Raw genomic sequence first — 27622 nt, 5'->3', positions numbered from 1 at the left:
AGGAAACGGGAAACGTAGACGTGGTAGGGAGGGGGTATACATGTTTTTGGATGAATGTGCGTATCTCCCCCAGCCTTTTTCCAAGTGACCTTTTACGTGCATTTGAGACTTCGAATTTCTCCAAAACATGACGGCGTGTATGGGTCAAGAACTGTGCCTGTTTGATGACACGACCACCCGTTTTGGATTTTTCACCGTAGACGTAAACGTAAACGGGAGTCAGAGAACATGGTGTGATGACGGCCTTACAGAGCAACCGATTTGTACTTGTGGTAGTGGTCTAGCAGAGAATATACTCACGACCGGAAGTGCACAGCAAATCCACACTCACAGCCATACTCACAGCCTCACTCACAGCCGCACGCTAGCAATATGGCCATAAAGCGAACAAGAGAATATCGGCCAGCATGAGAGATGTTAGCTAAAAAGTAAAAACTCGAGCAGAGCAATGGTACGGTGTGGGTGACTGGGCAGCAGGGGACCACCTGGAAAACATGAATCCCTAAATGTCCAGCCGCAACTGCTCAACTGGGCTGGGGGAACAACTCGTCTTCCGGTGAAAAATATCTACCAATTTCGGATCTGCCCCACTTCCAATTACACCCAACCAGAAGAGAAGCGAGAAGAAAAGGCAACATGAAAACCGAGACCCTTGGCAAACAAACACTGCCTGCAGCATTCAATGGAAAATCAAAACAACAGAGGCAAAGCAAAAAGCACGGATCCCAAGGGAGGGTGGGCGGGAACTCCAAGTTACCGCAAGGAAGCACAAGACCACGATGACAGGTTGGGGAGAGTTGCGCAGTGGAAGAGCAGCAGTACGCAGAAAGAAACTGGTGAGTGAAAAATTACACTATTTTGTTATGCTCAGCCATGAAAAAGCAACACATTTCACTCACAGACCGGTTTGTACCGGGGGTAGTAGTCTATCAGAGAATATACTCATGAAGCAAAGGATAGTCAGACGGAAGCAATGGCTGTGGACACAGAGAGCAAGTCTCGTTGTGAGTAAGCGATATTTATTTATTTCTGCACATCGTGGCATGTCAAGACAGCCAATTGAATTGAGGAGAGGGTGAGACCAACCACGGAAGAAGAGAAAAAAGAAAATGAAGAGTACGTACACAAAGTGGGAAGGGATTAGCAACTTACAAAGCAATGGGATGCTCAGCGAGCTATGCAGCGGAAGTGGTGACTGTGATTTTGTTTACTGGGAGATACTGAAGTGCTGTCTGACGAGGGTACGGAATTTGGGCATATCTGGAGCTTGTCTAACACTGGGAGGCAGTTGGAGCCACGTGGAGTAGGAGGAAAAGAAAGGGGAATTTACGAATAGGGTAGACCTAGCTAGGGGGAAACGAACGCAGCTTCGGGTGGTGCCACCTGACTTAAACCAATTAAGTGACTGTAAATGAGCAGGGTGCTGGTCAAGAAAAATTGAATGTGCCAGGGTGCACTTGGAAGCATCAAGGACAGGTAGTGTTGCAGAGTGGTAGTGGATGCAGCAGCATACAAGTCTAGATTTGAGATATAACGATCAGTACGAAATATGATGCGCAGTATACGGCGATGGAGAACTTCTAATTTATATACTTATCCTTGGAGGACGCAGACCTCCATCCACCGTGACAACATTGGAGAAGCCTGTCGGCAATGCCCGGGTTAGCAACGGCCGTCGCCACAACACCTGAACGCTGGAGGATGTGTAGAGCATAGGAAGACGAATCGTGACTGCAGATCCCCCAATGACGACGCATCTGATTGGGTCAGGATGGACATCAGCTGGCGGAACAAGGACGGTGAGATCGGGGAAGCTCCCGCCGCACTTCCACTTCCCGGCTTCTGGAGCCGCCTTCGCCCCTTTCTCAGACCGGTCTCCAATGCCGGCGCGGTGATTGTTTGGTGGCATGATGCACAGCATTTTGGAAGCACTCGTTCCTGCTTTCATCCTTGCACAGCTGAAGGTCACTCTATTTGAGGTTGCGTTGCATTTCTCGGCCTTCGCAGACTAAAGTGGTATGTCACATAAAACCAGACCTTCATATTCAGGACATCTGGCTCCATGCACGTCCTTCATCTTGGCTAAATCGTTATCAGTTATGATAACTTTGTGTTCCACAGGTCGCAGCTCACCTTACTGTTTACACTTCTTCAGCATGCCATCCAGGGCGTTGTTGCATCGCTGGAACTCGGCATCCTTGATGATGTCCCACTGGCGACTTTCCAGGAATATCCGTCGGACGGCAGCCCCCAAACAGAGAAAGCTTGCACGCTGGTAGAGCAGGCCATCCTGCCGCCTAGCACCACCATACAGTTTTGCAAGAAGGGTGAAAAGCTCGTTGCTGCACTTCTCGAACATCTGTGGCAATTTCGAATTGCAATTTGTCAATCTGAGCCTTCTGAGCCAACGATTCAGCTTTCAAGTTGTCCATCTGAGCCTTCTGAGCCAACGATTCAGCTTTCAAGTTGTCCATCTGAGCCTTGCAGCAGCCGCGGTACTTGTGTGACCGTTTGTGTGTGTGTAATGTCTGCATTTCGTTGCGAAACACCTGGGCATAGCTTATACTCAAGTGCGGTTTATTCTTGGGAAAATACGGTACATTCACTTCAAGAAGAGTATGGTTGTTATGTGTGTATATGTGCGGGTGTGCGTGCGTGTGTGTGTGCGTGTGTTTGTGTGTGTGTGTGTGTGTGTGTGTGTGTGTGTGTGTGTGTGTGTGTGTGTGTGTGTGTGTGTGTGTGTGCGTATGTGTGTGTGTGTTATCAGGCGCGTCTGTCTCTTGGCTCACTGCTGCCAAGTATAGTTGATACAAAGGAGTTACGGCGAGCAGTGTCGGTTGTCATGGAGTTTACCCCACTGATGACACCAGGCTGCCACTTGCTGACTATTAGAGAGGTTAGTATGTGTCTCTGCTTTGCTGTCGCTGTGTGCGTGTGTGTGTGTGTGTGTGTGTCTGTTTGTGTGTATGTTTGTGTGTGTGTGTGTGTGTGTGTGTGTGTGTGTGTGTGTGTGTGTGTGTGTGTGTGTGTGTGTGTGTGTGTGTGTCTATTCTATCACTATTGTACGTTAAACAGCTATGTCGTTGTGCATTAGTATAGCTATGCTTAGTGTAGTGTTCCACACCCTGGGCACATGCAAGGGTGTATGTGGTATTGTGTGGCAACACACAGCGGTGTAGTACAGATCAGTGTATAGCTCTACATGTATGGTGTCCCGCAATAGAGGCATGCAGTAATGACTCATATCACTAATACTAGCCTCTATAGCTGTGGCAATGCAGGTGAGAGGAATAATCTGGGAGAGGACTATTCATAATGTTAGACACTGAGCATGTTCTGTGCAGCACAACATCACGAATATGGGATGAAATGAGTACATGGACTACATAGTATTCAGATATGTAGACATGGACTGTCCTACAATGTGCCAAGTGATTGCATGGCCTCTGTGCAGAAAGAACACTACTACTACTACTACTGAACGCCGGTGTGTGTACATGACAGTTAGTGTGACACTGGGTCCTCAGCCTGGTGCTCCATCATAACTATCACTACATGTACTAGTGTGCACCTTCTAAATCACAACTGGATATTTTGTAGCGTAAATCTTCCTCTATGCTTGTTGCTGCTGCTGCTATTGCCAATGCTGCTAATGTTATTGTTGTTGTTTAGTTGATGGACTGTGTACGATGGACTGGCTTAGCACCAACGGTAGGTGCAAACTGCAAAGACCCCCCCCCCCCCCACACACACACACTCTCTCTGCCTATGTACAGTCCTGCTCAATGAAATTCAGTCGCGGCACTCAAGTTTACGCCTTGCACCGTTTCGAAGCCCACTGTTCACAGGTCTAGGGCTGCGCAACGCCCAGCGCGTACTTAAGTGACGGGACTGGATTTCATTGAGCAGCACTGTACATGGTGACACTTGATACTAGCAGAGACCCTGATTAAGTTACATTTCTATTGAGTTTCTCTTTCAAAGAACTCTTTCTAGTATGTTATCAGTTATCACACACTCCGATTACGAGCCCGTCACATAATAGCTGTGCCTCGGATCGGTTTTGAATTTTTTAAAGTCATTTTGTTGCTGGTTTGGTAGGCATGGTAGGCATGGTAGCCATGGTTGCACAGAGAGCACATGTAATAGTGGTGATGGTTGAAGTGTGTGAAGTCTCATTGCTTCACCATCATTGTTTCATGAAACAGCAACCATTTCTAAAAGCAATGCACGTGTGTGTGTGTGTGTGTGTGTGTGTGTGTGTGTGTGTGTGTGTGTGTGTGTGTGTGTGTGTGTGTGTGTTCATGTGTGTGTGTGTGTGTGTACATGTGTGCGCGTGTGTGTGTGTGTGTGTGTGTGCATGTGTGTGTGTGTGTGTGTGTGTGTGCGCGCGCGTGTGTGTGCGCGCGTGTGTGTGTGTGCGTGTGTGTTGCGTGTGTCTGTGTCTGTGTGTGTGCAATGTAGACATTCAAAAACGAGCTACTAAGCAATCTGGCCACTGCCTCCCTGCCGTTCCTACATCTTGCTCTATTGTTGAAGGTAGGAGATGTTGTATGATACCCTCTTGAGTCGAGTGCTGCTGCATTGACTTTCTTACTTGCAACTAACTGTGCTGGCCTACTGTAAGTATGTAGCTTATGTGCATGTGTGGGTGAGTGGGTGTGCACGTGCATGCATACCTGGGGAGGAGGGGGTGCACATGCATGTGGGTGTGTGGGTGGGTGTGAGGAGGTGGGTGTGAGGAGGTGGGTGTGAGGAGGTGGGTGTGAGGAGGTGGGTGTGAGGAGGTGAGTGTGAGGAGGTGAGTGTGAGGAGGTGGGTGTGAGGAGGTGGGGAGGTGAGGAGGTGGGTGTAAGGAGGTGGCGTATGCTATCTTCAGTAAAGTAGGTGAATTATCGTGTCCGTTCCCGAAGAGAACTCACGACGGCCGCTAACACCCGGTAAACCCTAGCGGCAGATGCAGCGCCAAACGGTGGGGGTGAGTGGATAAGTCTCACAACCACTGGCACAAGTGCCGTGAAACCCCATTAGCTGCATCCATGTACCCCTTCTTCAGTGCTTGTAGCGAATAGAACAAAACAGCTGTGTGCATTGAGTAGCCATTTCCTGATGCTACAGACATATAGCCATTTGCTGATGCAACGGACATATATAGCCTTGTGACATGTGCATCTTCTTTTCTTGTATCATGTGCATGCAGATGAAATTCCCCACTGAGTTCTTGGAGCCTGAGGAAGAGGACCTGCTGTTACACCGGTGAGGCTGCTCACAACCACCATTGACTGGATTACTGAATTAATTATTCATGACTACACCAACGTATAACATGCGTGTCGGTATGCTACGTTAGTCAGTGTTACTTACCTGGCTAGTTCCATAGGGATGTGTCCACAGATCACAGCTGTTGTAATACTAGAGCTCTTTGTATCAACACTTCATGTATGTGTTTCTTACAGGATTCCCACATTTGCTACCTTTGTTCATGTGTGTGTTGTGTGTGCTGTGGTTCAGGCTTCTGATCTTTGCAAACCATCCCGGTGTTCCTAATGACCAGCGCCTTGTTGCGTTTTCGTTCCTGCATCGCTATCCCTATGTTGTGAGTACATGTATAGCTAAAGGCACTGTGACTTTGTCTATATGTATCCTTACTTACCTGCCCGCAGCTAAATCACCTGACCAAGGCCTAATGTTGATATAGCTGTTATGAGGCTGGAGGAGATGCACTGTTTACTCTTTGTCTCTTATCCAACTAAATCTACATGCAATAGAGATATCTACCTGATCATCCTGTGCTATATTGCTTGCTGCATCGTTCTGATGTGTATGTACATTGTTATCTGCTATCTTTGGTGCTGCTGCTGCTGCTGCTGCTTCTGCAGGGTCTTGGGCAAACTGTCGTGCCAACAGAGGATTGCTTCAACTCGGCTTTGGATGCTGTATGCCGTCAGCATATCTATCCGACAGTGTTTGACAGTGATGGTCAGTTACCATGCACGGTGCCCACCCTAGTGTCACATGCCTACCTCTAGTACTGCTGTCACACTTACACGCACGCACACAGTCATGTCCCGACTGTAGTCTCATTTGTGGCTGTCAGCTGACTAACTGCTGATACATACATACAATGTCAAGTAGCATGCATGTCTGGTGTGCTAGGTGTGCTAGGTGTGCTCCATCTGTCTTACTCATTGGTCCCAGTACATGTTATTTGCACACAAGTCTCTCCGATATAAAGTATGTTCAGTTATGTCAGTGATCCGTCGGTGCTAATGTTTGTGTACTGCCTGCGAAAAGAGAAGGGTATGTGATTCCAGTAATGTTACCTTAACCCACATGCATGCACGCATACACACAATAAAACTTAAAACGAACAAAACATCAATATGCACATTTATCCAGACACGCTCTCACATACACACGCACGCATGTGCGTGCCAAACGTACAAAACGTGGACACATGTACACCAAGCAGATAGAATACAAGGAAGTGGGGTTTGCCATAGTTTTTTTTCTTTCAATTTTGTCTGATAAATATTTACGAGACTTTGCATCGAGCGACACCGTGGATAACATTGAGCCAAGAATTATGCGATAAACCAGAAGAGATATCTCTTCACAAGTAGGCAAATAAATGCGTAGGTGCCCGGCAACAGCAATCGGGCGAGTCACAGCAATGTACGTATTGCAACTTCAATGATACACATACACGGTTGACCACCCATGCCTCAAACCGGTGGGTCAACCACATGGTGGCCCGGCAACTTCAAACGGGAACACACCGATACAACAGACACAGTTGACCACCCATGCCTCAAACCGGCGGGTCAACCACATGGTGGCCCGGCAACTTCAAACGGGAGCACACCGATACAACAGACACAGTTGACCACCCATGCCTCAAACCGGCGGGTCAACCACATGGTGGCCCGGCAACTTCAAACGGGAGCACACCGATACAACATACACAGTTGACCACCCATGCCTCAAACCGGCGGGTCAACCACACAACAACATACAGGTGTCACAACACTGAGACAGTACAGCACAACACTGAGAGGCAAATGCATTTGACCCTCATTGGGGCCTCGTCACGTGGCACAAGATACCAACGTGTCAAAGACGCCCAAAGGGTGGGAGGGAGGGGAGAAAACACAACCTTGAGTCACTTTGACTAACTGGATGACAGAAATTGTTGACAAGGAAGTTGCTTTGCTGACACGAGGCAGGGCAAAGCGGCCACGCAAGATTTATTTTTTCATCCACCATTTTTGGAAAAAATATTTTTTATTCATGTGCCGCGTGACGAACCCGTGACAAAACACGTGCATGCGTGGGCTAACTTGGCTTTGCTGCTCAAAGCCGTCATTTGTGTGTGTGTGTGCGTGTGTGCATGTGTGTGTCTGTGTGTGTCTGTGTGTGTCCGCATGCCTACACAGCACTGATGCACATCAAACTGGACAGCTTAAGCCTATTACACCTGGCTGACTGCAGTAGTCACAATGGTGGTGGTGGTGGTGGTACTGGTTATAATGCTGACGCTAAGAGCAGTACAGCATCAATGGATGACAGCAGAGGAACGTTGCTGTCTCGGCCTGTCTTTGGTTAGTACAGTAGGTATCGGTTATAGCTCGGGTGTTTGAAAAACGACTTTCTATTCTTATTTCCGATATTTCTTACACACGATAAATCAAGTGTGACATATCATATGCATGTGCACAGAGGCAGGAAGATCATCGTACATGCAACATAGTGCCACTGTGTATGCAACATAGTGCTACTGTGCATGCGACTGGTCATAGTCAGTAGGATTACGGTGTGGCTATGCAACATAAGTTACATGACCACAACAGTTGAACCTGCAGCACTACGACGCAAAGCGAGTCAGATGAGAACTGCATTGAACAGATGTTATTACTACAGGCGATCCACTTTGTACTAATCTGGTATGTTTCGCTACACAAAGTCCATTCTTAGGACCGATATATTCTACTGTACGATAAAATTGCTTGTAAGAATAAATGTGCACTTGAAACCCATGTTATGATTATGAAAACATGAGAGTTCATTCTTGTAAGCAGTATATTATTTTCCACGACCACGCTATAACCGATACGCACTGTACATGTAATGGTCTATTGCTACTGTACTACGTACTATGTACCAGACTATGCATGTAGTCTTATTGCAGTCAAGTATTAGTTGAATATTATTCAAGCAATGCCTCACCTGTCTCTAAGAAAGACCAGTTGAGTCATTGTCACTGCCTTTGTCATTGCCTTTGGGTTGACAACAAGATCATGTCGTAATTGGGCGTGATCACTCTAGTCACTAGCTTAGCTTAGGGACAGTTTGCAGACATGTACTGAACTACATGTACATATGTACTCATTTGGAGCAGCTTTGTGTGCAGTGCTGAGTGTGTGTCTACTGCATGCTGTGTGCTGTGACCTATGACATGTGTACTGTAGGCTTCATGCTGTGTGGTTGTTGCATTCTGTTCTTAGGCAAACTGGATTTGATGGTGTTGTTGGAATGCCTTCACAAACCTCTCCAGTACGGTGTGCGTGGCAGTGTGGCTGTGGCACTCTATCATCTCATGTTTGCGCTGTACAAGCGCCATGGCCAGACCTCCATGGCTGAGGATATCTACAGGTGAGACTGACAGCATGTACCAGTCAGTATATAACCTGTTGCCTTGCTTGTAATCTCAGTCTTGAGCCTGTTTGAACAGCTTACTATCTGTTCTGCAGCTAGACCCAAGGCTTCCGCAGTTTTTCTTTTGAATAACATAGAAGAGTAGTATCTTGCAGTGTGCTTCCGTGGTATTTGAACTCAAGAAATGTGTTGCAAACTAACACTAATACCTGCTATAGAGTGGGAGTGAAAGGTACTGAAGTAGGGATAGAGACTAGATGAGTTATACCAGCCATGCCTTGCCAGCAGAGCCTCAATATCTTAGTAAACCAAATAACCCAAATGCTGTGTTGATAGTATTCACTTAGTGCTGATTGTCATTGGCAGCTTCCCCTTTTATAGTCGGTGCTGCATCATTGCATAGTTTGAGTTTATTTTCTTGTCTTGTGTATTCTGTTGTATTGTGATATGCAGGCTGCTGGTGGGCACTGTGACTCGACACCCATGCTACACAGCGCACACTATAGACTTCCTGGAGTGTGTACGCAAGTCACACCCTGATAGGTGAGCGTGACCTGCTGCTACTGAATCCATTGCTTCCTTTGCTATCTGTCGTGGCTTGCTGTCACTGCTTTCTGACAGTATTTCCTGTATCACATTGTCTTTGATGGGGATAGTGCTGTTGGAGAGGATTTCGTCTTTTAAAACCGTCATTGTCGTCATCGTTGTTTGGTGTTTGCAGTGTAGTAGCCATCGCCTGACTGTGCGAATCTACTTATCTGTTGCAAGATCAATAACAATTATCAAGTTTGGTTTCACTTTGTGCTCTGTGTGCACATTGTAACGTTATGCTGTCACCACAGTCCCTTACCGTTGATGATGCTGCAAGCACTTGGAGAGCAGACTGTTTCTATTGACACTGATGCATTGGTCAAACAGCTACCATACCATCTCACTCTGCTGCAGCAGGTAGCCTGTGAGGCACGTGTCGATCCATCGGTAAGTCAACTATGCAGTGTTGTTTCAAATCTTTATTCTCACGATAAATGTTGTTGTTGTTGTTGTTGTTGTTGTTGTTGTTGTTGTTGTTGTTGTTGTTGTTGTTGTTGTTGTTGTTGTTGTTGTTGTTGTTGTTGTCGTGGTTGTTGTCGTTGTTGTTGTTGTTGTTGTTGTTGTTGTTGTTGTTGTTGTTGTTGTTGTTGTCGTGGTTGTTGTCGTGGTTGTTGTCGTTGTTGTTGTCGTGGTTGTTGTCGTTGTTGTTGTTGTCGTGGTTGTTGTTGTCGTTGTCGTTGCTGTTGTTGTGTAACATTGTGTCAGCATGTTTGTTGTTGGCAGAAAGGCAGTAAGAGACCTGTGTGTTTGCTGCACTCACTTGCACTGGGTTGCCTTTGTGCTAGTACTTGTAGCCAGGTGAATGGTATAAAGATATTCTTGATAACAATAGAGTAACCAGAGGGTGTATGCATGTGGTCGACCGCACAGCGCAATGCTGGTGGTGAATGTCAAATGGGATTGTCAACGCAGAAATAATAGAGTAATAGTGTTTCTCTTTTCCGCTTGGGAGTTTGGAATCAACAATCCACTCTCACTGATGTTAATGACTATTGTGAAGGGTAAAGTTGATTGACTTCAAGCTACTGACGGATTCAAAAAGTAGTCTGCTAATGTACAGTGTGTTTTGTGTGCGTTGTATGTGTATGTGTGTGCTGTTTGTGTTGCTGCAGTCCATCTTATCCTATCTACTCCGTGTACTGCACTCGTCCAGTCTCTGTCAGCAAGGACAGTGGTCTATTGGCAACAAGATCCTATCAATCTGCAGCTCAGCACTGCAACATCACTCCAGTAGCTCATTGTACAAAGGTTAGTTATTATTTGTATTACTATTACGCACAGTCATGTGGCGTTAGCCACTGTAAATATGATGTGGAATTGTGTGTTGCTCCCTACATGGGAGCTCGCGCTTTTCCTGCCGACTTAAATTCTCACTTGACTGACTCACGACTGCCATCCAGAGCACACGAGAAGTCCATCAAACTGTCTACTCGGCAAACCTGAAAGAAAGCACCACTCCCTGCTCAATACACAGTGCTTCGGGGAATTAACCCCTCATCAGTTGAGCTTGAGTAGGCTGAGGAGGATTATGAGCTCCCATGTAGGGAGCAACACACAATTCCCCAGTTATCGCCGAAGTTGCACCAACCTCTTCTTCAAATATGATGTGGGCGATTATAACCAGCCATGGTATAGCAGAAGAAAGTTCAAGAAGAGAAAATATATTAATAGAATTGGGGTTAATATGAACAGAGGGGGGGGGGGGGGGGGGGGGGGGGTGACAGACACTACTGATTGGAAATCTTTGTACTTATTACATGACTTCACAGCTTGAGGTAATTGGGCCCAGTATTGATATGCAAGAAAAAGAGATAATTGGGCCCAGTATTGATATGCAAGAAAAAGAGGTAATTTAAGATTCATTGAATCAGTTAAGGTGTTCCATTGCCTGTGGTGGAGCAAGAGTGAGGCGAGTCATGTGGATATACTTGCAAGCAGATAGTTTATTAAAGCCGCTGTACAATTGTGGTTGTGGAAGCAACTAAATAGACAGCCGTGGACGATGTCATAATATGGTGAAGTCGGAAATGATCCTGATAATGCGGCAATGGGTAATCTCCATTCGATTCATGAATGCCAAAGATACACCGATCCATACGACTGAGCAGTAATCGAAAAAATAGGTAAAACTGTAACATAAGCTTTATAGAATGCAATGCAGCAGTCATGGTGCAAGTGTGGTATATGAGAATAAAGAACACCACTAGCAGGCTAACACGTTTTTCTAGATAGGTAAGGTGGGGTTTCCAAGACAGGTCCTGATCAAGAATAACACCGAGGTGTTTGTGCTGCTTGACTATAGAGAGGGGAGTAGATGAGTCATAGGGGAAGGTGAATGGAGACGTGTTGAGTAAAGATATGTCAGAAGAGGGACGCGCAGGAATGCACAGGGCGGCAGGTTTGGCAGCGTTGGGTTTTGGCTTCCACTGAAGCATCCAGCGGATAACTGCATTGACACCATACTGCAACTCCGTGCCCGCTGCCGGTAGGGTCGGTGCTGAAACATGAAGAGCAGTATTGTCTGCATACAGTGAGGTATGGGGAAGCTGAGCAAGATCATTGACATACACAACAAAGAGGAGTGGCCCCAGAATGGAGCTTTGGGGAACTCCAGACTGAACTGCCAATCCGAACACATTGCGCCACTTTCGCACCGTGTACTGGATAGTGACTGGCCAGAAATTGGAGTCGAGAACTTGGTCATATGGTGAGCACTAGAACCCGTACTACCCTGCGTATACTGCATAAGGCCATGGCCAGAGGAAACATGTGTACGTGCACATGGGGAATTCAAGTCTCCTATGGCGGTGCTGTACAACTTCCCACCAGACATTGCTAAATTTTACTGTGCTTCTTGTACGAGAGGTTGTGTATGGATTTCCGGTCGATGAAGCCCCTGAACTTCCCGCCTGAGTTGCTGTACTTCTAATTCCAAACTCAGGATTTTATCAGCTCTATCCTGTCTCAAGGAGACAATTTCCTGTGACGTGCTGCTAATTGAGTCGGTAAGGCTTACGATTGCAAGTTGGAGCTCCGATGTAAGGACCGAACTCATTTGCACCAGCACGCCCACTCCATACTTCCTCAGCTCGCTCACCAGATCGGGCCGGGAGAGGCTCGAAGCTTTGTCCACAGACTTTTGTTCGCCCATCTTGATGAGCTCCTCATACTCAACCAAAGCCAGGTCCATGCCTTCATTTGTCGCCATTGGTACCGTCGGTCACTTCTATTAGTTCTGTTGAGTACGAAGTGACGAATACTCTCCAGACACAACGGACAACGGGAACAGGTTAGGTGGGAACAACATGTATTAGTCGGTAAAGCATGAGACTCTTAATCTCAGGGTCGTGGGTTCGAGCCCCACGTTGGGCGCCATTGTTGAATACGAAGTGGACGAATATTCTCCAGACACAACGGACAACGGGAACAGGTTAGGTGGGAACAACATTTATTAGGGAAGACGAAGAGACTCGGACAAAGACGAACGGAACGACTACATTGTGGAAGAGAGAGAGAGAGAGAGAGAGAGAGAGAGAGAGAGAGAGATGAGAGAGAGAGAGACAAGATAAAGGGCCTGGGTAGCTATGGCAATTATGGGCACGCGAGTAGCTACCCAGGCCAATGGAACAAAAGGTGACGAAAGGAGACAAAAGGTGAGTACGAGGGTGCATGCAGGCCAGCTTGGAAAACGTTGTACTACGGGAGGAGGTACCTAACGGTTCTAAGCAATTATGGGGAGGGGTAGTTCTGGAGAAAGGCGCACCTCGAGTCTAATCCTCGGAGCATAAAAATTTCAAACCACACCAGAGTAGTAAGTAATCATTCATAGTTTAAAAAGAAAAGAAAAAAGGAATGGTGCTGTGTATAGCCAGGGTGTGGTGTTGGGCTTCAGGGGTCTCAGTCTGCTCTGTGTACCTGATTTTAAATGTACTTGTACAAACAGACTGTGTCACTGTGTTGTTGGTTTTGCTGTTGCTGCTCACATCGTTGCTGTTGCTGGTCGTGGATGAAGATGTTTGCAACCTGCTCATTCTGTTGTCCGCTCAGTACAATGATGTCGGTAAGTGGAGGTGTTGTTGGCGCATGCTTTACGCCGATACACTCTACAAACAGTGAAGTTCTCTTACTGGATGTATAATCATGTGTGTGTGTGTGCTCTCAGCTGTGTGTATAATCATGTTGTGTGTGTGTGTGTGTGTGTGCGTGCGTGCTCTCAGCTGTGTGTATGATCATGTTGTGTGTGTGTGTGTGTGTGTGTGCGTGCGTGCTCTCAGCTGTGTGTATGATCATGTTGTGTGTGTGTGTGTGCGTGCGTGCGTGCGTGTGTGTGTGCGCGTGCTCTCAGCTGTGTGTATGATCATGTTGTGTGTGTGTGCGTGCGTGCGTGCGTGCGTGCGTGTGTGTGTGCGCGTGCTCTCAGCTGTGTGTATGATCATGTTGTGTGTGTGTGTGTGCGTGCGTGCGTGCGTGTGTGTGTGTGCGCGTGCTCTCAGCTGTGTGTATGATCATGTTGTGTGTGTGTGTGTGTGTGTGTGTGTGTGTGTGTGTGTGTGTGTGTGTGTGTGTGTGTGTGTGTGTGTGCGTGCGTGTGTGTGTGTGTGTGCGTGCTCTCAGCTGTGTGTATGATCATGCTGTGTATATGCTCTGAGCCCTGGTTATTTGAAGTGCTCTTGGCTGCTTTATTCCTTTGCCTGCTGTATTGCTGGTGTATTGCCTGGTGTATTGCTGGTGTATTGCTGGCGTTGTATTCCTACCCGCTACTGTATCTGCTCTCTTTGCTACTCTGTGTGTGTATGCTGTGTTTGTAGACATCCGGGACCGAGCACGTCTATTCTACAGCCTGGTCACATCAGTATCTAGCAGCAAGGTATGTGACTGCCCCGCTACCCATCTAGACTCTAGTGTCACTAAGTACAGCATTTCCCCCGAATAGAGAGGTTGCACCCTTTACACTTATCTTCAAGGGCAAAGAAGTGGGTGCGACTTACAATCCAGTGTGACATCCTACTCATGTGACGATTGACACAATATCTGGCTCACGCCTGAAAATGGGGCTGCAACTAATAATCGGGGAAATACAGTAGCAAGTAGTAGAGAGGTTGAGCACAACGAAAATTGGTAAGGTCTTTACCGTCTGGGTTCGAGTAACGAAAGCTGCTGCGAAGATTCGTCCAAGCGCGACCGAAACAGAGCAGATCTACGAAATTGTTTTTCGTTACGTGGAGTACTAAATACTGATATTTTACAACTCTCTTGGTACTACGAGAGTGACCCTGACACGTACTGGAATGTCTACTGCGAAAAGGTTCACACGTTGTGCCCAACCTCACGAATTACGACTATTCGTTAAGTTTTTTCGTTAAAAAAATTCGTTACGGTGCTACGAATATTCGTTGTGCGCAACCTCTCTATTGACTTTGTTATAACTGGGTTGTGGGCAGTGCTGGGATGAATGTGTTTGAAAGAAAGAACAATTCAAACTTTCAATGGTTAGAGTATTGTTTTCCATGTGAGCATTCATGCACTAATTTGATGGGTGCACATGAATGCACTGTACAGAGTATATGTACTGGCAGCCATGGCTGAAGTGAAGAAAGGCCACCGAATTTCTCCTTCAGAACAGAAATAGCAACAGGGTAGTTTGTTGACGTAATCGGTATACCGTCTACGGCTCTCGCAGCCTCACCCTCGAGAATGGTTTTCAAATACTGTAAATATACAAAATTTCGGCGCTGCAAAATTTCGGCACTTCGCGATTTTTGACATTTCGGCGGCGGTTTATTTTCGGCGTGGGGTAGAGGGCATGGTATAGTGCGACAGATGCTGTGAAAAATTTCATCGGCGTTTTAATTTAGGCGTTTTGGGTCGGTGCCGAATATAGCCGAAATTAAATAGCTGCCGAAAATTTGTATATTTACAGTACTTCGAAGTAGGTGAATTTTGCGACGTCCGGCAGCTTGGCGTTGTCATGGACAGTGGGCTCAACGGCTTGCCAGAACTCCGTCCATTTGAGGATATCACCATGGAAGTGTTGGAGTTGGAGGGCTGGCAATTTCACCCGGACGTTGCTTTGTGAATTTACTCCTGTGGTGGCTGTGGCGACTGTGGCTGCTTGTGCGGTGACGGCGGTGGCCACAGCAGCAGTAAATAAGTCCGCTTGGCTGATTGCTGGTGACGGTGTATTAGGCGGTGGTGTGGTGGATAACTCAGGACTTGCTCCTGGTGTGCTTACGGTTGTGGTGATGAGTACATCTGTGGGTGTTGTGGATTTGCTGGTTGATTTGCTGGTGAAACTGGCAGCCAATGGGTGACCAGGTGACGTGGTAGGGCTGCTGCAATGCCCACTGATTTCCTCTGTAGCTGGAGCAAAACTCCCCTGATCATCCGCTGCTAATGGACCACTTGCCATTTGTTCAGATCCACGAAATCCCGTAGACCCGGAAGGGTGTTGAATGTGTGCTATGCATGCACATTTGACCAATTTTCGCGTCATAATTCAATGACCAGCAATCACTTTTCCAGCTTCTTCACTTTGGTTAGAACTAATGACTAGCTAGATCTTTGTCAGAAAAAGGTTTTCGTATGAAATGCCTTCAGGCCCCATTTCTTAGTGGAAATAGCAGAAAACACAATAGGGTCCTGCACATTCAACACCCTTCCGGGTCTACGGGATTCTACGGGATTTCGTGGATCTGTACAAATGGCAAGTGGTCCATTGTACAGTAATTTCTTGTGGGGATTTCTTTCCAGGGCCTATGATGCCCTGCTGCTCTGACAGACCCACAGCATCGGTAATGGAGCGGCACCCCTGATCGAAATTCTCCTCCCATAGATCAAGTTCCTGTAGTTGATCGTCAAACGACTCGTCGTCAATTAGGGTTTCTATTAGGGGTGAAACGAATATCTATTTTGACCAATCGATCACTCGTTCATAATATTCGATCGAGTATCCGATTATTTCGAGTATTTTATCGAAATTCAAAAGCACTAGATTTGCGAGTTCTCGACCAATTCGGAAGAAATTATCTGTGAACATAGAACAAAAGTCGCCAACGTCTTTACAGAGTGTAAAGTAACGATTTTCATCAGTACTTTCATATCTCAGAACGTTACTTGCCGTGGTGATCGCATTGTCCAAGTCTTAAAATACTGACTCAAAGCCATGCATAATGCTTGCATACCAGTGGACCAGCGGTACAACAAAAGTTTTTGAAAAATACAATGCCAATACTAAAATGTAACTCGGATGGTGAGCCAATTAAATAATTGTGAAAAGAAGAAGGACAAAATGTTACGAGTTATGTCAGGTCGCCGAATATCTCAGTACTCCTTGTCAGTTTTGTGCCATTTTGTCGCACTCGCTGACTGTATAAGATCTGGTTACATTGGTGGACAGTTAGTCCTAACTCGTAACATTTTGTCCTTCTTCTTTTCCCAATACTAAAAAAAAAAAAAAAACATCGAGTGCAAAATTTCGAATACTCGCTCGTTTGAAATTTTTGAACGAATACTCAAATATTCGAACTAATCGTTTCACCCCTAGTTTCTATGTGCTGCCGGACCTCTTCCGACAGTCGGTCCACTTCTGCAACAAATGGTTGAATTCTTTCGATTTCTTCCTGTAAGACTACGTAACTAATTTTTGTAGAGCCGAGCTCTCTTTCAATACGTCGCCGAACCCTTGTTACGCGGCCTTTGACGCTGCCTCGGGCGCGCAGGAGTTTGGTCAAGTCTGCACTGACTTGTGTTTCCTGGGTTTCCTTTGGTGGGCCTGGCGCTGTTGGCTGGCCCGTTGAATTTAAATCATTACTACTCCTAGAACTCTCCATGGTCACAGCACCATGTCGCCAAATGATTTTGGATTTATTCTTTAATTCCTCGCGATATATCACCAGGCAAAGAGAACAAGAGTAGAACTACCTTTCGGATTGGCAAGAAGAAGAAGAAGGACCCCCAAAAATGTATTTGTCCAAAAACTGTTCCTCATCCAATATCACTGAAAAGCCCATGAAGACCCAATATTGCCACGTTCAAGAAATCGGATCAAATACGTGTTGCAAGTGAAACCGCAGTGATTCACCGGCACAAATACATGGTGGGCACGGTACAGAAAAACAATATTCATGACTCAGACTGACGTCATGACAGATGCGCTGCCATGCCACGAGGCAAACTGAAAAGGCGTTCTCTTTCCGACACTACTATTTGTTGAACCATCTACAGGGGAGTAAATTTGTTGAACTGTATACGGGACAGTTCGTGGCTCGCAGACCATGCAGCTCAACTGCAGTACGACAGTGGACAGTTGGCAGACTTCACACATTAGAGAACGATTGAACATGCATTCAATCACTTGGTGAACTTCTGTAAGAGCACTCCTTCATAGAATATTACTGTTATCCCAGTACAGGTTGTGGGCACAAACTCTGTTGTCACTACAGCTAGTGACTCTGTTATGCGGTGTATTGTTCATGCATGAATCTGTGAGTAGCTTTTCGTAGAACAACAGCTTCAAAGTCTCTATGTTGAGTCACGCACATCTCCCCTTCAGAGAATGCCAGTGCCACTGCGCTTTCGCGGCAACAAAAGCACTCTGCCTCCCTCAACATTGTTTTGCAGAAAAGGCAACCACACCATCGCGTGTGCCCAATTCGCTGGACTGCATCTGGTATGTGTGTATCGTCTTCAGCAGCATCAGCAGCTATAGCCTGAGCAACCTCTGGAGGGCCCTGCGGCTCAAAGCGAAACGGCCCTATGACTGCGGGCGCAGAAAATTCATTTTCTTCCTCTTGGATAGCTTCATCCTGCCCCACAGCTTCATCCTGCTCTACAACTTCACCCTGCTCCACATCTTCACCCTGCTCCACATCTTCACTCTGCTCCACAGTTTCAGCCTGCTCCCCAGCTTCCTCCATCTAGATAGGTCACGCTGGCAGCAAGAACAAAGCTTCAAAGTACTTCCTCCGTATACAAAAACTTCGTGACTTTTTTTTGAAGGCTGCGCACAGCTCTGGAATTGTTCCCTTTGACTTGGAATAACCCTCGTGGCATTGTCTAACCTGTTTACAAGCTATATACAAAGAAAAAAGCAACTCAGACGAATGAGATTGAGTGTATTCAGAGTCTTCGTCGCTCTTTTCATTGTCACCTGACGACGCTGACCCCGCCACCCCAACAGTCGCTGCATCCGCTCGCATTTCGTTCAGATTCTTTTCAGCTGCAGGGATGATCCGACGCGGGACTTTGGTTACGTCCTCTTCATCGCCAGAGCTGTGCACGAATCGGTGTCGACTATATTCAGTCGTTCCAACCCGCGACCTCCATTATGCAGTGAAACGAGTCGCTCAAACACATCCACACGTTTCGCATTTTCTCGGCAGGATAATCCTCCCAGCATTCTACAACGGCTTCGAGGAGGTCTCTGCGATTCCCCTAGACGACGACGAAGACGTCTGACTGGAGAGAGGCGAAGAAAGTCAGGTCGTCGACATTCCGACCGGAGTCAGCGCTGGTTGCACGACGACTGAAATGTTTCATCTTGCCGTGCGAGCGGAACTGATTTCTGTTCTCACGTTGCATATGGGGCCGCGCACCGCAAGTACGAGCCTGGCCAGTTTCATGGCAGCGAGTGCTGCGTGACTCCGTGTTCCAGCCTAGCCGCGAGCTCCACTTCGTCACGGTGTCAGTTTAGTGCAAGTAACTGTTAGTTTTTCTTCATCTGACTCGTGAGTTCCTGTCGGCAACGTTCTCACACGCATGGCTTCCGCGGAGAATCTGTTCGGGATCAACCAAACCTACCTCAACATGAATGTGGGTTGTCGATGAGAGCCTTTGGCGCGGTTCGTTGAGCAGGTTCTTGCTCAAAAACACCGTTGAAAAAAAGTCACGAAGTTTTTGTATACGGAGGAAGTAATTGTTTTCTTCCTTTTTGCTATTGTGCTGTGTACTTCTCAGTGACAGCTAGCTAGCACTGAGCTAATCAACTCGCACGTCATCATGCCCCACTTCCATATATGGAAGATATTCTCGATGGAATTTGACATGGTTCCAATTGTCTGATTGACTCGAGGCATAGCTCATTGGAATCAGTGGCGGATTCTCCTTCGGATAAGCTAAAGAAAATGTTGGCGATGTCCCTTTAAGTACACATACCGTAAAGTTACTCAGTCTACAGGAAAGTAATGTGGCTATCCACGCTTACATTTGTGTGGCTGTCCTGTTCCTGGCTTTCTACATGTTGTGTGCTGTACTAGCTGATGGACTTACTAACGCAGGGATCAGATGATACATCGGCGTCACAGCGCTTGACTCGCCTTGTTGAAGGTAAGCCGCCGCCGTCCTGTGTTATGGACGTATTGCACAAGAACAGGATATTTATTTGTACAAAGAGTTCCGGCAGGTAAGCGAGAAACAAAACATGTCGAGGAAGACAAACTCTTTCGGAGAACAACGACTGCAAGGAAGCTTTGTAAAGAACAACCTTCCAGATTTCCACATTTCTTGGTCAATGGTGCAGCGGACTGGGATTCTGCCTGGGATGCATGCCCTGCTGCAGGCTTATCGGTTATCACCGGTGCGTTTTTGGTGCTAGTATTGGGACCTGCGTGCGGCGTTGATAGATGCTGACGGCGGTATACTGTCCCCTGTTTTCTTTGCCGCTTCCTCAGCGTGGCAAATCTTGGCAGCCGTGCACTGATAATAAACTGTCTAGATGATCATTGTGTGTGGTGTTGTGTGTATATGTGTGTGTGTGTGTGTGCGGACATGTCTGCTGGTGTTTTGTGTTTGTTCTTGTAGTTGGTTTGATAGCACCGTCTTTTCCTCCAGCTACACCTGTACAGACAGTATCAGAGTGTTTGTTGAAGCTTACCAGGTATGATATTGAATGTTACATGTGCGTTGTTTGTGAACTGCACACTAGTGCGCAGTGCAGTGTATGCAGTGTGTGCAGTGTGTGTGTGTGTGTGTGCCTGCGTGTGTGCCTGCGTGCGTGCCTGCGTGCGTGCGCGCGTGCGTGCGTGCGTGTCGTACAGCTGTGCGACATTCTTTGGTACAGGTGTGTCTCTTTGTCTTATCCGAGTCTGTGCATTGTACCAGCTCAATGTGTGTTGTGTTTCTGGGGTACGCTTGCTTGCATGTCTGCTTTGTGCAGGATCCCACAGGATGTGATCACAAAACTGCCTCATCGAGACTATCGTGCAGAGCCGATGGCCAGTGTTAATGGCGCAGGTACAGTGTGTAGTAGTTGCTTCTTCTCTTCTTCTTGCTTGGTGTTTGTAACTGTTTTACATTTGTTCAAATTCTTATCACGTGCAGTACTCCGAACACTGTGTGCTCTGATTACTGTGTGCTCTGATTACTGTGTGCTCTGATTACTGTGTATTGTCTAACGTATACAAGTGCGTAACCAACACCATGTAGCAGTAGTAACTAGTACTGGTATTCACTGTTGCTATAGTTGTAGTTGTAGCTGCCTACTTGCTTACAGTGACAGCTTGGTGACGTTTGGGGAGACTGGGGGGGGGGGGGAGGGAGGCTTGGTGAGACTGGGGAGGCTTTACGAGTGTAGTATGTGTGTGTGTGTGTGTGTGTGTGTGTGTGTGTGTGTGTGTGTGTGTGTGTGTGTGCGTGTGTGTGCGTGTGTGTGTGTGCGTGTGTGTGCGTGTGTGTGCGTGTGTGTGCGTGTGTGTGCGTGTGTGTGTGTGCGTGTGTGTGCGTGTGTGTGCGTGTGTGTGCGTGTGTGTGTGTGCGTGTGTGTGCGTGTGTGTGTCCTTGTGCATACCTGTGCTTTAGATGTGTTTACTTGGTACATCCAGCAAGTCCAGTTGCCCAGTCACCAGATGCAAGTCACCCTGCCATGCTTTTTGCACTATGTAAGCTAACCAGTCAACTGTATACTATTTACTTCACTGTTCACTGTTCACTGTTCACTGAGTAGCCATGGTTGTTATGTAGGTCCGAAGAGAATTCTGAATCTTGAAGCAGTTTGAGCTGAATTGTGAAAACCTGATTTCTTACACAGACTGTACAGTGCCGGCCAGTGGAATCCACAACTGCTCACACCCACACCCACACTCACACCCACATCCACACCCACACGTTTCTCCCATGAAGCAATGTGGTGTGAGTGTATGAGTGCAAAGTTGAGTGTTCAAAATGACTTTGTCAATGTTGTCCAGCTACTACAAAAAATAATGTTCTTTTCACCAATTAGTCTAAAGCAGCTTTATTTAATAGCTAATAATATGTGTACTGTATGTACATGTATGCGTGTGTGTTTAGAGTGAATCCTGCCCGTACAATGCGGACTTCAAGCAGATTTATGCTATCTGTGTTCACCTGACAACGCAAGCCAACTACGCACCTGTGGAAGGTAAGCTACAGGTCTATCAATGATGCACACATGGTGTTGTCTGCTAGTGCCTGTTCAGAGTTACAGGGAGGTAGCAGTGTTGTGCTTAAGGCCGCAACGTCACACCAAAACAAGCCGTGTCAAAACGGCTGAGAGTCAGCTATCGCGCGAGACACATTCTTCAGCCATTTCCATGGTAATGGTCACGTATGCACAAGCGCTTTTTCGGCTGAATGACTAAATGGAGATCGGTGCGACCACGGCCAAGATGCTAGGATGGGTAATTCCAAGAAAACCATCGGATTCTCGGTGCCATTCTCAACGTTTGTGGCCTGTGTTGTGTTGTGTGTGTGTGTGGGGGGGGCGTGCGTGTGTGTGTACGCGATGTGTGTGTATGTGTGTGCGCTGTATCCTCAGACGGTCTTGTCATCTACCTGAGGCGCCGCTCAGCCACCAGTCCTGTTTCTTCACCACCAGGTACTATTGTAGCATGACTGTGCTCTAATGCCACACTATTAGACCACACTAACCACAGCATCACACTATCAGTGTACTGTGCTGTGCATACTTCCAAGTACATGTACAATACACAAGCACTAACATCATAAACAGGTTCCCTGGTCTTAAATCCGATACAACACGATTTCTTTTTTTTCTTAAGAACTTGTTAACAAACAACGTTACATACCCAGCTGGAGTGCACTCATTTTGCAATCATACAACTCGCCATGCCAGGCTCCTTGTACTTGTACTTCCCGGAATACTTTGTTGTTTATCTTACCCTAACAAATGGGCTTGCTGAGTATTTTCATCAAGCATTTGGACTGTATGCTTCTCACCATGATTAATTTGCAATGATTGCTGGTTGTTACTTGTTGATAGGATGATCAAGCGGTATAGCAAGTAAAGCTAGAATACCATGTACATGTACTCACACCTATTCAACTACTTGCATGTGCATTCCTTTCTGATCATGCTTTTATTTGACTTTTGCTTGCATGTTGTGTGTGTGTGCATGCGTGATTTCTTTCGTGTGTGCGTGCGTGTGTGCATGCGAACGCATGCTTGTGCGTGTGTTGTGTGTACATTGCATGTGATGTGTGTGTTCTGGTACCACCACTGCTGTTGACTGTCACTGTCACTGCTACTGCTATTGTCGTTCCTACACCACACCACACCATGCCTGTGCTGGGTGATGATGGTGATGTCCGACATGATCAGCTTGCTCTCCCGTCTCCTTAGTGCTATGTCCACTGTCTCCGGTACCAGCACTCTTCTCAGTCAGGTAATGTGCTGGCCATACAGACACGCATGCATGCACATCCCGTCTACTCACTCACCCACCCACTCTCTCTCTCTCTCTCTCTCTCTCTCTCTCTCTCTTTCTCTCTCTCTCTCTCTCTCTTTCTCTCTCTCTCTCTCTCTCTCTCTCTCTCTCTCTCTCTTTCTCTTTCTCTTTCTCTCTCTCTCTCTCAGCCACTCGCTCTCTCACTTTCTGTCTCATTCTCTCTCTCTCTCTCTCTCTCTCTCTCTCTCTCTCTCTCTCTCTCTCTCTCTCTCTCTCTCTCTCTCTCTCTCTCTCTCTCAGCCACTCTCTCTCTCTCTCTCATTCACTCACTCACTTTCTCACTCACCCACACACTCACTCACTCTCACTCACCCACACACTCACTCACTCTCACTCACCCACTCGCTCACTCACTCACTCGCCCACTCTCTCGCTCATTCCCTCACTCATCCACCGCTTGTTGTCTCTTTGGTGGAGTCCGCTATACCTACACAGTATCTACTTTGAAGTAGGTCTAACATACCCTGTGATGGCTTATCACTAGCATGTGCCATAGCTCATGGGTTCAAGGCTTTATCTGGCCGACAGCATGTCCAGCACCCCTGGCCTAGGTCGTACATGTAGTTCTATTTGCCTTGATAACGTTAAATACTCTCTTTAGAGCCTGGGTTTGTTTACTCGCTGATCAAGCACCAGGGGAAACCATTTGGAGAAACGTATCACAATTTCTCCATCTTTGATAACACTCTTGCTGCTGCTGGTGCTGGTGCTGCTGTTGGTGCTGGTGGTGCTGCTGCTGCTACTTTTGTTGCTCTCTTTCTTCAGGGCATCATTTAGTGGCAAAGGTGGAGATACATTCTCTACCAACCTAGCAGATTTACTCATTTCCTTTTCGGATCTCTTTCTACCACTGGACCTCCCTCCTGCAGCCAGTTCATGGGTAAGTGACTTCCTGTCGGTGTTTTAATGCACAGCTATACAGTATATTGAAGCAGGGACTCAGGGAGGTAAATGACACCGCACTCTGTGTTTGTGTAAGGGAGGTGAATGTCACACCGCACTCTGTGTTAATGACATGATCAATACCAGTTGGGGCAGCCCGAAAGTAGTTGGTGACATGTGTAGACAGTGACCATGTGTCCCCAGCGGCCCTACCCATACCCCCACAATACTACAATACTACAGTACATCAAGTACAGTGTTATACTTGGTGACCACTTGATGGCCTGCTACCCCCTCTTACTGATATTGTCTAACATCAATGTACCTGTTGCTGCTGGTCAATAGTCATCATTGCTAGTGAGTAAACGCTATGTCTTGGAGGTGAACATGTGCAAACCTTTTAGTATTGTGTGCTGTTGCCTTGACTAAATCCTCTCTCCCCCCCCCCCCTCTCTCTCTCTATCTCTCTCTCTCTCCTTTTCATGCTGGTGTCATTTTGTACATGGCATGTTCAGAGTGATGAAGAGAAAGTGTGTGCTCGACAGCTGCTGTTTGAAAGCTTGTGGACTGGACTTGTGAATGAGTAAGCCATCATGACACAGTATTAAGATATGCACCCGACAATGTATGACTGCACTCCCCTGGTACATGTATGTGCTGTCGTGGACATGGAGACCCGGTCGGAGGTCAAGCAGCCCCAGGGCGCTGGCCATGCAGCCCCAGGGCGCTGGCCATGCAGCCCCAGGGCGCTGGCCATGCAGCCGTGAGTACACATACGGTACACACATGCAACGTTCTGTACGCACTAAGTGTGCAGGTCCCGGTCATTGGACCGGATTTCCATGTCCACGACAGTACATGTATAGAAACTACTTCAAGTATAAATTGATAGTTTGTCCCTTGAACTTTCGAGACTGTTAGACTTAGACTTGGTTCATTACTCATTGGAAAGAACAACAATAATGACAACGACGACGACCACCACCACCACTACAACGACAACAACAACAACAATAACAAAGGAGAATGCAAATCTCCAGAATATCGAAACTGGCCGGAATGTGCTATAAGCAAAGAGAAGAATGCAGAACGAGCGGATGCGTAGCATACCGGTATGCTGGCAAGCTAGGCTATATAGGTGGGGATGATCATGGACGTGTGTCATACGGTATGCAGGTAAGCTATACGTGGAGTATCATGTGATGGCACAAGGCACTAGATATGCGACAAGTACAAGCAGCATGTACAATTCATGTGCGGAACGTGCAACAGCTGGCCTTAAGACATCTGAGGAATATTACGGAGGTTTAACATAACGAATTTCGCATTCAAGGTCACAAACTGGAATGCGAACTTTCACACACTTTGTGTTATCATCAAGTCTTTTGTGATGATCGAATAAGTAATATTGAAGATTGCAACAAAGAACTGAGAAGACGACTAGTCAAGAACAAAGGAGGGAGCGCCTGTAAAAGCTGTCGTAGCACAAATCGTGGACTCGCCTGAGGACAGTCATAAACTTACTACTTTGTGCTGCCTGTAGACATATGCAACCTGTCATCGTCATGCAAGCGTGAATCATGTTTGCTAATCATCAGCACAATGCGACATTCATCACTTTGGTAAAACCTCGCGTCTTCTCTTCCGCTCCGCCAGTGTCAGGTCGTGGTTGACACACACACAGGCTTGTTCTTGTACTGTGCTGCAGTTTTGTGACGCATGAGCATTCCCTTCCCCTGCGTTGACATTCGGACATGGATGAATCTCGGTTTACTAGTACTACTTCCAGTACGTAATGCCTGCAGGGACTGATGCACGTGGAGTGGTACAGCGCACAGCTAGGATGTCACTTGAAGAGAGTCCTGCAGATCCTGTTCAATGCATTATGCACAGTAGAAGCACAATAAAAGCAATGGAAAAGTACGATGCGGTTGCTGGAGCATCTTCACACTTCAAATTCAGACTTCAATGTGCCCGTCACGGGATGGAGCCAGTCCTCGAACAATCAAAGGTAGCTCTTCTTCAGTCATCTTTTCAGGTAGGCCACGCAGAATCACGCAGTCTGCCCGTGATTGTCACTCGGTCTTTGACCTGGCATATTCCTTGCGAACTGAGGTCGCAACGTAATGGGCTATCTCTGCCTTATTAAGGTGGCTTTCTGCCACATCACCGAGACGCGTGGCGAGGCAGTCAACCTGGCGCCTGAGGTCCGTGATGGCGGCTCTATCTGCTTCTGTAATGGCGGATTTCCCGCCATTGGAAACATTTCCTACGTTGGCTGTGGCCTTATCAGCAGTGGATTTCCAGCGCTTTAGCTCATTCTTCAATTGTGTCACGTTGTTATTTCGGAGCTGCTTTATGTCGCTCTCGAGCTCGTCCAGCCTTGTTTCAATCGGAGCAAGTAGAGATGTCGTCAGTGACCGTATGTCTTTCCGAAAGTCTTCTCGGAAGGAATCTAGAACCTCAGCTACCTCTACCGACATTACACACTGTGTCACTTACATGCTCAGTGTCCCGTCGTACGAGCTTGCTTGCTCCAACATGCCAGCTAGTCTGCTGATTAGCTTGTCCGTTGTGCTCGAACAAACTTTCAGTCGGGTTGCTTGGCTTGGCCTTTCGGCCAGCCTTTCGAGTGTACGGTGGACTCGGCATGGCCGACACGATGTCTGGGTCACTGGAAACACTGGTGGTAGGTGATGACTCCCCCCCCCCCCCCCCCACGACCAGCATGGGTGGGGGAAGTCACACCACAAATTAAATTCCCAGCTTCTTTCGACAAGACATGACGTGCTGTGGTAGTACCGGCAAGCTCTTCTTGTTGCACCCTAATATGGCTCGCCTCGTCCTTCACGTATGCGAGGGAGGTGGTAATGGCGGAAACGGTACCTTGCCACGAAAACGACTAACTTTGTGGTGATCACCTCGCATGTCCCACATGTAATATCCCCAAGCAGGGAATCAAGGCTCACAACTGATTCTGTCAGGGGATATCACATTGTATGTCCTCTCACCAGTGAGAGGGTGAGGTTGCTGCCACCATTCTTGTTTTCACACGAGCCACGGCTGACACTTGCGTAGGATTTGCCCGCAGTAACCGATTGCATGCTTCAGGGACGGTCAAGGTCGAAGCTGGGCATCCCAAAGGCTCGCTTTGGTGTAACCGTTCCAATTTGTAGTTTATCATTAATTTTACGAAAGAGAAGTACACAAAAGAGAAGTTTCACCCGAGCCCACGTACCTGTATCAGGCACGTAAAATGTAATGTAGAATGTGTGAGCATCTGAGTTTTTTTTATTAAAAATGTGTGAGCATGCATAAATACTAGTAAGCATAAATTTGCCCTGTCCCAAGGGCGACCGAAGCGGACAGCCGGGGAGCAAAGCCCACATTACAGTCAGCCGTGTTGTCTTCCTACTGTCGTGGACATGGAAATCCGGTCGATTGACCGGGGCCGGCGCCCTCAGCGCGTACAGAACCCTGGCCTGGGTGCAGAGCACATCTTGATCCGATGCGACTGCGCATAAAATGCATGTGTGTACCGCTTATCCACGGGCCACGGCCAGCACCCTGGGGCCGCTAGACGTGCGACCGGATTTCCATGTCCACGACAGTAGTTCTGACTAATGTAAAGACGCGTGAGAGGAACCGCATGCAAACATGACTGTACTGGTAAGAGTAGTGTAAAACAGGTCATGAAAACTGAACAGCCTCGCAGTACTACAGTCCATTCAGAAAAGGTTGAGCGCTGGCTCTGGAGAGCTCCCGTGTTTGGCGATTTTGTGGTACACTGTGCA

General features: G+C 47.2%; 1 protein-coding gene across 1 annotated transcript in view; it reads left to right on the top strand.

Annotated features, from left to right (window-relative positions):
- The window catches only part of LOC135806605 (AP-5 complex subunit beta-1-like), a 52468-nt gene that overhangs the window by 22045 nt on the left and 2801 nt on the right, over positions 1-27622 (top strand). The window contains exons 13-34 of the mRNA XM_065320811.1: positions 2768-2896; positions 3673-3711; positions 4465-4539; positions 5201-5256; positions 5512-5596; positions 5880-5979; positions 7437-7601; positions 8505-8652; positions 9109-9198; positions 9498-9633; positions 10359-10494; positions 13259-13306; positions 14055-14113; positions 19500-19569; positions 20044-20119; positions 20399-20475; positions 21040-21119; positions 21529-21619; positions 22016-22075; positions 22820-22883; positions 23712-23826; positions 24344-24411. Coding sequence (XP_065176883.1) covers positions 2768-2896; positions 3673-3711; positions 4465-4539; positions 5201-5256; positions 5512-5596; positions 5880-5979; positions 7437-7601; positions 8505-8652; positions 9109-9198; positions 9498-9633; positions 10359-10494; positions 13259-13306; positions 14055-14113; positions 19500-19569; positions 20044-20119; positions 20399-20475; positions 21040-21119; positions 21529-21619; positions 22016-22075; positions 22820-22883; positions 23712-23826; positions 24344-24411 — 1967 coding nt within the window. The remainder of the gene's footprint in view (positions 1-2767; positions 2897-3672; positions 3712-4464; positions 4540-5200; positions 5257-5511; positions 5597-5879; positions 5980-7436; positions 7602-8504; positions 8653-9108; positions 9199-9497; positions 9634-10358; positions 10495-13258; positions 13307-14054; positions 14114-19499; positions 19570-20043; positions 20120-20398; positions 20476-21039; positions 21120-21528; positions 21620-22015; positions 22076-22819; positions 22884-23711; positions 23827-24343; positions 24412-27622) is intronic.

Source organism: Sycon ciliatum, chromosome 1 (assembly GCF_964019385.1).
Source record: "Sycon ciliatum chromosome 1, ocSycCili1.1, whole genome shotgun sequence".
NCBI lineage: Eukaryota > Metazoa > Porifera > Calcarea > Leucosolenida > Sycettidae > Sycon > Sycon ciliatum.
Note: the sequence above shows the minus strand (reverse complement) of the source record. Positions and strands in the feature narration are given on the sequence as shown.